This window comes from Myxocyprinus asiaticus, chromosome 47 (assembly GCF_019703515.2).
Source record: "Myxocyprinus asiaticus isolate MX2 ecotype Aquarium Trade chromosome 47, UBuf_Myxa_2, whole genome shotgun sequence".
NCBI classification, from domain to species: domain Eukaryota; kingdom Metazoa; phylum Chordata; class Actinopteri; order Cypriniformes; family Catostomidae; genus Myxocyprinus; species Myxocyprinus asiaticus.
The window spans coordinates 25,332,741-25,345,081 of record NC_059390.1 but is presented as its reverse complement, the minus strand read 5'-3'; the positions used below and the strand labels follow the sequence as shown (position 1 = coordinate 25,345,081).

General features: G+C 40.0%; 1 protein-coding gene across 2 annotated transcripts; it reads left to right on the top strand.

Moving 5' to 3' along the window:
• Positions 1-914: 914 nt before the first annotated feature.
• Positions 915-12,087, top strand: LOC127436836 (ubiquitin carboxyl-terminal hydrolase 44). 2 transcript variants are annotated; one of them, XM_051691273.1, is made up of 8 exons: positions 915-933; positions 1,408-1,520; positions 4,453-4,714; positions 5,009-6,277; positions 7,474-7,669; positions 8,001-8,109; positions 8,189-8,394; positions 11,143-12,087. In XM_051691273.1, the coding sequence occupies exons 3-8, from the start codon at positions 4,538-4,540 to the stop codon at positions 11,271-11,273; spliced, it is 2,088 nt and encodes a 695-aa protein (XP_051547233.1). In that variant the 5' UTR covers positions 915-933; positions 1,408-1,520; positions 4,453-4,537; the 3' UTR covers positions 11,274-12,087. The 2 variants fall into 2 exon arrangements, with proteins under 2 accessions (XP_051547233.1, XP_051547232.1); XM_051691272.1 differs by lacking the exon at positions 915-933 and having other exon boundaries at positions 972-1,520.
• Positions 12,088-12,341: the final 254 nt, after the last annotated feature.

The window sequence follows — 12,341 nt, the reverse complement described above, 5'->3', positions numbered from 1 at the left end:
TAATAATTTAATAAGTTCTAAGAGTACAGCATCAACCATAGTCACAAAATCTTTAACAGATACTGGAAAATAATTTTTTACTAAGAATTCTGTATATACAGCTATATATACTGTATAAAAAGATTTATTTCTGTGTTTAATGTTTTTGTGCTCAAGATTAAACATCTGTGAGGAGAGAAATTGTGCTTATGTGTAATCATCCATAATAGCAGTACCTGTTTATGGACATTAGATCATTTGATAGGGAGTTTGCTGACATCAAAATTACAATTTACAAGAACTTAAATTCAACAAAGTATTTCAAAGACACAATTTGGAATGTAAAACCATAATTTGTCTTTTGAATGCATATAGTTTTGGGCCCATTTTAATTTGAGGATAATGTTGGATAGTTAAAAATCAAGTACATTTAACCCAGCTTGATAAAAAAGGATTTAAGAGAGTTTTTTATTTGTATTTTATTTTTATTTTTTTTCACGTACAAGGCTTTTTAGCAAGTCAGTCCACTCGGCGGCCATCTTTGGAACGATCCCGGGTGCTATTTTCTATGTAAACAAGCGGCATACAAGTGCAGCTCCTATCTACTTGAATGGAGAAAAACTAAAATCTCCAAAACGGTTAGTGAGGATTACGATTAAAGAACATAAATCAGATGTAAAATCTGACAACACTGATAACAACAATTGTTTTTTTTTTTTTTTGTGTGTGTGTGTGTTTTTTTTTTACCTAAGATTAAGCTGAAAACGCATGTAGGCTATAGCTAAAGCGCATTGCGCGTTCTCGAGTTGACTGACAGGCCAAGCCTGCATCTAAAAGGTGATTGGCTCTTTTACCTATAAGGCGGGACTTCTTTTCTACATCCGTTGACCGTTGGGCGTTCCAATTTCCCATTTATTTTAACAAAAGTGGATCGTCTCTGCTAAATAATCTCTGGTATGTACCATGTTAGTACTGAGGGTATTCTCTGAAGTACATTACAGTACCATTTAAACACGATGGTTTGTGAATATGGTAGAGTAGCTACATTGTGTGAGGGGAATTTCCTCAACAGGTCAAACAAATAGATAGACAGAAAGCTAAATATATTGAAGTATTAATATATTCATTGTATTATTTAATTTACGATCAGTTTTATTAAGTTTTTTATGAAATAGTATTTTTGTATGCAAATAGTTCAAGCGTTGAAATATGTATACAACTATAATGTACATTCATTTTATTTATTGTTATGTAAAGAATCAAAGGAGGACTATTGTGAAACTGACACGTAAACATCAGTCATAAACTTCACGGGTGTGGTTTCGGCTTTCGTCATTCACATGATTCTTTTAAGAGCTTCTCTTATTTAAAGTTTAGCATTTCATCAGAAATCGCCTTAAATATTAGTGTATCTTTTGTTTTGAGTAGTTTTAAGACGCACTCCGCCGTGACGTCACAGAGGGACACTCCACGCGACAAGTGGAGACAAGATGGCGCTCGCAGTTGTGCCCCAGAAGTAATCAGCACTTGACGAAAAACAGGTTAGTAAAAGATCGCTGATTCATAACACCTCCGATCTCATCGCTTTCGCATCAGAGGCGGAAATGTATCGGAATCGGCGTATTTCACTCACCCAGTACGTCATACACACTCCAGTGTTGTGTGATTTTAGCATTAGCACACTAGCATCCCGTGTGCTGCTTAACTTTCCTCTATATCAGGGTGATCAAACACACTAAGCTAGTTGATCTGAGCGGTGCTGAGCGGCTAACCAGGTTAGCTCGTTGAAAGTATGTAGATGAACGAGGCAGTGAGCAGCTAGCATCTTTCACCATTAGCGCGCCTAAACACAATCAAAGTCACAGATGGTTGAACTAGGTAAAGGAGATCAGAACGGTTGTCTAACCTCGTTGAATCTCAACCTAAGACCTGATTTAGTGTAAAACCAGAGGGATAAGACGAACACTGGTTGCACAGTAACAACGTTCACAAGCCAATTATACTAGCAGTGCAGCTACACGCGTTTCAACCTCTGAAAATGACTACTGTCAACTAACTAGATGTATTCCCAGGACGACTAGTTTGTTTTGGTTGAACACACGTGGGCCCCAGTGGAACGGGTACATTATTTTGGTCGTAACAGAGATAAACAGGCGTCTGTGGAGCTAAATAAGGGACACACACACTTGCTTAAGCCGGGTTGTTTACATGCTAGTGAGTTCGTGATATTTACCGCCTTTATTCCTTTAAAAGTGGAGCATGTTTGTCTTTTTGGCCTTTTGAGATGTCTCTAATCTGATCACTGACTTAAAAAAGAACAATGGTAATACCATGTTTATTTGAACATGTTTCATGGTAATGTCAAGCTTTTTAGGGCATGCTTGATTATGTGGTATTCTTTTAATACCTTGTAATTCCGTAGTACTTGAATGTAGTTATCATTTAGTACCATATATCCCAAAAACTGATCTGACACAAACTTGAAGATCCATGGTACATTGGATGTTTTTGGGACATGAAGTATAAGGGTATTCTTTGAAGTGATTTGTGAACATGTGGATATTAAAGGAATATTCAATACCAGTTAAGCTCATTTGACAGCATTTTTGACATAATGTTGATTTCTTTTTTTTTTTCTCCCCAATTTGGAATGCCCAATTCCCAGTGCGCTCTAAGTCCTCGTGGTCGTGTAGTGATTCGCCTCAGTCCGGGTGGCGGAGGATGAATCCCAGTTGCCTCCGCGTCTGAGACCGTCAACCCACGCATCTTATCATGTGGCTTGTTGAGCGTGTTGCCACGGAGACATAGCTAGTGTGGAGGCTTCATGCCATCCACCGCGGCATCCACGCCCAACTCGCCACGTGCCCCACCGAGAGCAAGAACCACATTAAAGCAACCACGAGGGGGTTATCCCATGTGAGGCTTACAATGGAAGTAAATGGGGCCAATCCGTAAACGTTAAAATACTTTTCAATGCATGAATACTGCGTTTCAAATTATATGTGTGTTAGGGTGATTTTAGTGTGATCAAATCACAGACTAACCTTTTGTGTGTAAAGTTATATCCAATTTTACAACTTAGTTGCCATAACGATGCCGTAAACCCTAAAACGACCATAAAAATGACGATTTAATCAACTTTACATCTCAGATAATACATGAGTTTTAACCGAAGAATTAATATGTGCTTTCATAAAAATTATAAGCTTCAAATTTCTGCTTTTAAACCCTCCAAAATTGGCCCCCAGTCACTTTTATTGTAAGTGCCTCACTGTAACCTCCATTTTTGCTTTTTTTAAAGAAAAGGAGGGACGAGTCAAAATAATTTTTTGTGGTAATCAACATTATGTCACAAATGCTGTCAATTGAGCTTAACTTGTATTGAACCTGGAATATTCCTTTAAGGACAAACAATAAGGACATATTTTGTTTGGTCATACTGTACCTTTATATACTGGGGGTGGGAATCACAAGGGAACTGGCGAAAAGATATCATATCGATATCACTAAATCACCAAATGCATTGTTAAAACTAAAGTTTGAATGTGAACCATTACTTTTAACAAACAATACTGACCCTCCAACAATTTGTTTTACATTTATTTATATATATATCTATATCTCTCTCTCTCTCTCTCTCTCTCTCTCTCTCTCTCTATATATATATATATATATATATATATATATATATATATATATATATATATATATATACACACACACACACACCGATCAGCCACAACATTGGCACCATTCTGAGTAAATTCTAGAGACTGTTGTGTGTGAAAATCCCAGGAGATCAGCAGTTACAGAAATACTCAAACCAGCACATCAGGCATCAACAATCATGCCACGGTCCAAATCACTGAGATCACATTTCTTTCCCGTTCTGATGGTTGATGTGAACAATAACTGAAGCTCCTGACCCATATCTGCATGATGTTATGCACTGCATTGCTGCTACACGATTGGCTGATTAGATAATCTCATGGATGATTGTTGGTACCTGATGGGATGGTTTGAGTATTTTTGTAACTACTGATCTCCTGGGATTTTCACACACAACAGTCTCTAGAATTTATTCAGAATGGTGCCAAAACATAAAACATTCAGTGAGTGGTAGTTCTGTGGACAGAAACGCCTTGTTGATGAGAGAGGTCAACAGAGAATGGCCAGAATGGTTTGATCTGACAAAGTCTATGGTAACTCAGATAACTGCTCTGTACAATTGTGGTGAGAAGAATAGTATCTCAGAATGCTATTCTGAGATGCGGGTTGGTGCTGTTTTGGCGGCACGAGGGGGACCTACACAATATTAGGCAGGTGGTTTTAATGTTGTGGCTGATCAGTGTATATATACATACACACACATTAGGCATTAACGAATTAGTCTGTTTCGTTTTGTGACTAGAAATGATGCCATGAATGCCCATCACAAGTATAAAATAATGTCTAAAATCATCATATCTGCAGATTACCCATCATGCCTTGGGAGGCGCTAGATTCACCGCTGGCTGCCATCACCATGGTGATGTGAAGAGGGCCGTGACTCAGTGTGATGGACAGGTGTAAGCACGTGGGTCGTTTAAGGCTCGCGCAGGACCACTCCATCCTGAACCCACAGAAATGGCACTGCGTGGACTGCAACACCACCGAGTCGGTGTGGGCGTGTCTCAGCTGCTCGCACGTAGCCTGTGGACGCTACATCGAGGAGCATGCGCTTCAGCACTTTAAGGTTTGTTTTATTGACAGTGTAGTTTGATTAAATGTAGAAATTTTTATTTTATATATATATATATATATATATATATCACACACACACACACACACACACACAGAGATATCCAAAAAAAAAAAATTAATTTGGCTAATAGGTTTAGATTTTTTTTTGTGTCCATTAACCATGCATGTTAAGTATCACAGTATGCTGTAATACTTCACATGTCTAGCCAATTATCTGTAATTATATAGGAATATTTTATGTTGTTTTCACGTTGAAGTTGGTTTTTATTTTCTGTTTTGTTTGTAGGAGCAGCACCACTCCCTGGCCATGGAGGTGAATGATTTGTATGTGTACTGCTACCTGTGCGACGACTACGTACTGAATGATAATGCGACGGGTGACTTGAAGCTGCTGCGTAGCACGCTAAGCGCCATTAAGAGCCAGTGCTATGAAGTCACCACACGCAGTGGGCGCACACTACGCTCGTCCTCCGCCACCGGAGAGCAGCCGTCGCTCGGCGCGCAGGAGCTGCAGTTGCGTGACGAGGACCGCATGTTCACGGCGCTGTGGCATCGCCGACGCGCCCTTATTGGGCGCGTGTTCCGCTTGTGGTTCGCTCAAACGGAACGGGGGAAGAAGCGATTGGAGGAGGAGCAACAACGGGAGGAAGAGGAGGAGCGGAAGAGGGAAGCGCGGGAGAGGAGGCGGCAACTCAAACGGCAACTCAGGGAGGAGCAGGAAAGCGCTCCTCCAAGAAAGAGCCATCGTATTCGGCGGCAGAGTCTAAAAGCTGCTGCTGCGTCTACGACGCCATCGTCGGCCAATAGTGTAAAATCTACAAAGCGTAGATCTGCTACTGCTCGCATCTCCACTCCGGCTCCACGAACTGCAAAAGACAGAATGCTTCAAAAGAGGCCCCGTACACCCGTTAAGGCCAAACGGCCCCGTGCCCCATTTCCGAAAGTGGGCGATTCACCAATCAAACGGCGTCCCACTGTCACGCCGGGAGTTACGGGCTTGCGCAACCTCGGGAATACTTGCTACATGAACTCCATACTGCAGGTTTTGAGTCACTTGCATGTATTCCGGGAGTGTTTTTTGAGACTGGATCTGAACCAAGCACTGGAGTTGCTAGCTTCTGCGGTCAGCCGCAAGTTGGGACTCTCCGCTCAGCGCGTGACCCAAACGAAAGGCTCCAACCAGGGGTCAGGGCTCAGCGGAGGGGCGTCCCGCTCGCGCAACATGGAGCTGATCCAACCCAAGGAGCCCAGCTCCAAACACATCTCGCTTTGTCATGAGTTACACACGCTGTTCCAGGTGATGTGGTCGGGTAAGTGGGCCCTAGTGTCTCCGTTTGCAATGCTGCACTCCGTGTGGCAGCTTATCCCGGCGTTCCGCGGCTATGCACAGCAGGATGCGCAGGAATTTCTTTGTGAACTCTTAGATAAAGTACAGCATGAGCTGGAACGGACCAGGACGCTAACACCTGCCACTGTCCCGGCCAATCAGAGACGGCTGATTAAACAGGTGCTCAGCGTGGTCAACACCATCTTTCACGGCCAGCTGCTTAGCCAGGTGATTAGTACACATACACACAGTCACATCGGCAAATTAATATGTACACATGCTCTACTACGCTATTACGCAATCGCAGACGCTTGCTTTGCCAGCACATTGCAATTCCTACAATGCTACAGTGACTATATGTAGTCAATCAATGTATGTACTACACTGACTATTTTTAATAATACCAATGGTTATGCCTATTGTTATTAATTATACAGCAATTTATTTTATACAGTAAAAATATATTTCTGTCGTAATGTCTTCAATTTTGAGCATCCAGTTAAATCGAGCTTTTATTTTGGTGGATAACTGAATGAAGGCTTTTGTGTTCCTGTGTGTATTTTGATGGAAGTTTTGTATTAATTGCCAAATTGTCGGTCACTTCATCCAAAATTGGTCAAATTCCATGAAGTTCTGTGTTTTTCCATTTATTCAATTTTCATTATTTAAAGGAATATTCCGGGTTCAATACAAGTTTATCTCAGTCGACAGCATTTGTGGCATAATGTTGAATACCACAAAAACATTATTTTGACTCGTCCCTCCTTTTAATAAAAGCAAAAATCGAGGTTACAGTGAGACACTTACAGTGGAAGTGAATGGGGCCAGTTTTTGGAGGGTTTAAAGGCAGAAATGTGAAGCTTATAATTTTATAGAAACACTTACATTATTTGATCTGTAAAAGTGTTTAAATCGTCATTTTAGAGTTATAGGGTTTGTTGATATTGTCGTCATGGCAACGAAGTTGTAAAATTGGCTATAACTTTACAAAGAAAAGGTTAGTAAGTGATTTTATCACACTAACATCATGTTAACGTGTATATTGTTTACATCTTGTGACTCTACTTTTGAAACGGTGAGTATTTTAACGTTTACGGACTGGCCCCATTTACTTCCATTGTAAGTGCCTCACTGGAACCCAGATTTTTGCTTCTTTTTTTTTTTTTTTTTTTAAGAAAACAATTTATTTTTGTGGTTATCAACATTATGCAACAAATGCTGTCGATTGAGCTTAACTTGTATTGAACCCGGAATATTCCTTTAATTACGCCTATAATAAATTATAGGGCCCTAAATGATGCATGAAATAGAGCTCACATAGCTGGAAGCATTTGCATTCACATACTTGTGTAGACAATATTGACTTTTTCCCAGATATCAGACATGCACAGTTTTGCTGAAAATCCTTGTCTCACTTCTTGTAGGTGAGGTGTTTGGCGTGCGATCATCGCTCAAACACAATAGAGCCCTTTTGGGATCTTTCTTTGGAGTTCCCAGAGCGTTACCACAGCAACAGTAAGGATGCCGCACAGGTTCCTTGTGGTTTGACAGAGATGCTGGCCAAGTTTACAGAGACGGAGGCTTTGGAGGGAGCCATATATGCCTGTGACCACTGTAACAGTGAGTTGAACACACATTACGGCTGTAGGGAAATTTAGGCTTGTGAATTACCCAATAACTTTAAAGAACATTGTTGCACTTAAGTTTAAAGCTAGAAGGCAACGTTGACCTTTTTTACTTTCTTAATACACATTTCTGGTATTTTTTTCTTTGGGACTTTTTTTGTCGAATCAATTTCTAATAGATAAAATCAAGTCTGGCCCTACATTTGTCTCATTGAAAATGGGTTACAAATGCCATTTCATGTTGACTTAAGTTTAAGTCTTCTAAACAAACAATAACATTAAGGTACGAAAGATTCATGCACTTCTTATTTTATTGTCTCTTTAAGGTAAACGACGGCGATTCTGTTCAAAGCAGGTGGTCTTAACGGAAGCTCAGAAACAGCTGATGGTCCACAAACTGCCTCATGTTCTCAGACTGCACCTCAAACGCTTCAGGTATTCTCATGAGCAGGAACTAGCTGTATGTGGGAGTTTGTTGACAGTCAGATCTTGACGTACATGTGTGTGTGTTTAGGTGGTCTGGGCGAAACCACAGGGAGAAGATTGGTGTTCACGTTCAGTTCGAGCAGGAGCTCAACATGGAGCCGTACTGCTGCAAAGACTCCAGTAACTCTCTCCACCCTCAACACTTCCTCTACCAGCTCTCTGCTGTCGTCATGCATCATGGAAAGGGATTCGGCTCAGGCCACTACACTGCCTATTGTTATAATACAGAAGGAGGTATTAACCTTTTTTTTTTTTCCCCAGTACCATCACCCTGTGCTGTGTGCAGTAAATATGCTATTATTATAACAACGTATGTAGAAGTGGGCAGTATGAATAAAATCGGATCTCACGGTATGAGTAATTTTATGTCATGGAAGCAGTAAATACCATGATACAGTTACCATGATGGAAATTCAACAATGTGAATGTTCTGGGTTCAATAGAATTTAAGCTTAAACCTGGAGTGACCCAGTATCGGTGATCACGGAATTGTTTTTTTTTTTATGGTATTACTCAACAACCACTTGTTTTTTTTATTTATTTATTTATATTTTTTTGGATTTTTCCCCTTTTTCTCCCAATTTGGAATGCCCAATTCCCAATGCACTCTAAGTCCTCGTGGTCATGTAGTGATTCGCCTCAATCCGGGTGGCGGAGGATGAATCTCAGTTGCCTCCGCGTCTGAGACCTTCAACCCGCGCATCTTATCACGTGGCTTGTTGAGTGCGTTGCTATGGAGACATAGCGCGTGTGGAGGCTTCACGCCATCCACCGCGGCAACCACGCTCAACTCACCATGCGCCCCACCGAGAACGCCCCACATTATAGTGACCACGAGGAGTTTACCAAATGTGACTCTACCCTCCCTAGCAACCGGGCCAATTTGGTTGCTTAGGAGACCTGGCTGGAGTCACTCAGCACGCCCTGGGATTCAAACTAGCGAGCTAGCGAACTCCAGGGGTGGTAGCCAGCGTATTTTACCACTAAGCTACCCAGGCCCCCACAACAACCACTTGCTTGATCTGCACATATTAGGTGTTGTTTTGAAGCTTAGACTCTTATCTTTACAATGATTATAGCTGTTTTGACTATCAGCTAAAATACTGTTTTATATTTGATGATAAATTAGAACTGTTCCATTTAAAAAAAAATAATGTGCAAATTTGCAATCCAAACAATCATATAAAAAAAAAAAAAACTGTAAAAAAAGATCAAAAAGATCACACAGCCATGTTTTGTATATCTTTGAAAAGGTCTTGATTAGTAGAATATAAAGAGCAAATTTGTTTCATTAAGAGACCAATCTATAGTGAGTATTAATGTGTGAAATGCACATTCATTTATCAAAAAAATGACAAATACACATCATAAAGAAAATGAGATATCATAACTTACAGCTGGCGATCCTGAATCAAACAAGCCCTCACTCAACATCATACGATTTGTAAATCCAGATATATAACTCAAAGAGTGACCTGAGAGCTCCCTGGTTAGTGCTGATGGCGATCACTATAGCAACGGTGTTCTCTGGGAGCGTCTCACTGAAACACGGTTCTTCACGTCATAGATGTGTCAGATCATTCTCACTGGATCTCAAGAGAGTGTCAGATTCCATATTTGGGTAATCCATGTGTCAGGAGTCAATAATAGATCCAGAGCTCACATACATAGACTGCACAAGAGGGCTATCATTTTGGACTAGTTTGTGTTTTTATACGTTTCTTTTATTTTTCAGTTATTCTGTTTTAATGTTCAATAAAACACTGGTTAATTGTGGTTCGGAGAGATTTTTTGGACACTTTGATAAATATGTCCACCTTGAGAAGCATGTTTCATATGTGATAACTTTGGATTGCTTTGTTCTATCAAATGTTTTTTTTTTTTCTTTTTCTGGTATAGTTGACATGTGGGAGAACAGCACCAAAGTACATTTTTTGACCATCCATACTTCCTGTCTTAAATGTATAATGTGAAACTGAATAATAACTGAAAGGTTTATTTTTTAGCACTCAGATTTTGTGTGTTTTGTCAGCAGTGTTGTAGCATAATTGTCTCTGAGCAGGATCCAAATATATTTTCTACCATTTTGAAAGGTTTTCTACAAATGTATACCACGCAATTGATATTTTTTACAGATTTGTTTTTAGAGTTATACTCTCGTCGGTATGCGATTTTGGCGGAAATCAGTCAAAATGTCTTTGGGTTTTGACTGCATTTGTGGCATAATGTTAATTAGAACAAAAAATTATTTTGACTCGTCGCTTGTTTAAAAAAGAAAAGAAAAAGAAAATCATGATTGCAGTGAGGCACTAACAATAGAAGTGAATGGGGCCAGTCTGTAAACGTTAAAATACTGTTTCAAAAGTATTGCTACAAGTTATATCCAGTATTACAACTTCTTTTTCCCATGACGACGTAACACTGGTAAACCCCATAAGTGACTTTATCACACTAAAATCATATAAACATGCATATTGTTTGCATCTTGTGGCTATACTTTTGAAACAATATGTATTTTAATGTTTATAGACTGGCCCCATTCACTTCCACTGTAAGTACCTCACTGTAACAACAACTTGATGGGCACAAAGCATAAAATTACTCACAACTTTGCACAATATGCGAAAAGATACCAGAAAGTGATGTGACTCCCCAAAGTACTGTTTATATGGAGCAAACTCCATCCACAGGAATTACAGTATGACTATAATGCATTACTGGAAATTCATCTGCCTAAAAAAGTAGTTCCACCTCAAAAAGGATGATTTAGACAACTTCACAGCTCAAATAACACACATTTTTGTTCGGACTAATTAATATAAGCGTCACAACATTTCTGCTTTAAATCCTTCAGACTGTCTTGCCCCATAGACTTCCATTATAAGCATGTGACTGTCCAGTTGTATTGAATCTACCGCATTCATATAAATGCTCCTGTTAATTAATTCAGCTTATTCTCTCCCTTTGTTTCTTTCTCTTCAGGGTTTTGGGTGCACTGTAACGACTCTAAACTGAGTGTGTGCGCTGTGGAGGAAGTGTGTAAAGCCCAGGCCTACATTCTCTTCTACACACAGCAAAGCTCTCAGGACAAAATCAAAGCCAGTGACCTCTGACCCTTGCTGAGCAGCCCTCCAGCCACAGAGACTGTGTTTTTATGTACATTCTGTTGATATAGGTTTTAAAACCATTGGCGTGCGTCTTCTCTAGTGTACAGCAGTTGTGAAGTGTGTTTTTGTTGCGCACACTCAAGCCTTACAGTGATATGACTGACAGATTTTGGTAGGAGGCGTGTGTGTATGTACAGTATATATGAAGAGAGTGATATTGGTCCAAACCAGAAGCATTATTGCATCTCTTGTAAGTGTGTCCTTTTAAAAACTGAATGTTGTCCACAAACCAAAGTTGATTGAGTTTTGTATGTGATGAGCCTGAAATGTCCATAGCGTCCGTATGAAAGTTTAAGAAACCGATCTGTAAGAAAATGAGGTTTTCTCTCTTCATATCACTGTACATGTGTTTCCATATCTCTATACCTCTTTTGAAAGTGTCCAGCAGCCATGTCAAACCAGTTTAAGATTGACTTCCAACACAATTCAAACAATTCAGGAATTTTTGTCACCTTTTCAGAATGTAGTTTTATACCTGGTATTTGGGTAAACAATTTTTTTTCTATTTTACAGAAAAATGTAAAAAAAAAAATCACCAGCAAAAGACAATGTTGTATGTTCTCCCCATGTCAGTGTGTGTAGTTGGGTGTGTGGTGTTGTGCAACTCACACACACATATCAAATGGAGTCTCCATCGTTTGTTGTTCCAATCCATTTTCCGCTTTCGAGCAGGTATAGATGTAAAACTATGCAAATTGTTACCTCAGTTCATAGAGAAATTTACCTCAATAAAAGGAGAATATTTTTGCATTTTTCTAAACAGCTTGTGGGCTGGTTTCTTTACCGACAATTTTAAAACTTGTAAAATGTTCAGGGGGCCTGGGTAGCTCAGCGAGTATTGACACTGACTACCACCCCTGGAGTCATGAGTTTGAATCCAGGGCGTGCTGAGTGACTCTAGCCAGGTCTTCTAAGCAACCAAATTGGCCCGGTTGCTAGGGAGGGTAGAGTCACATGGGGTAACCTCCTCGTGGTCGCGATTAGTGGTTCTTGCTCTTAATGGGGCACGTGGTA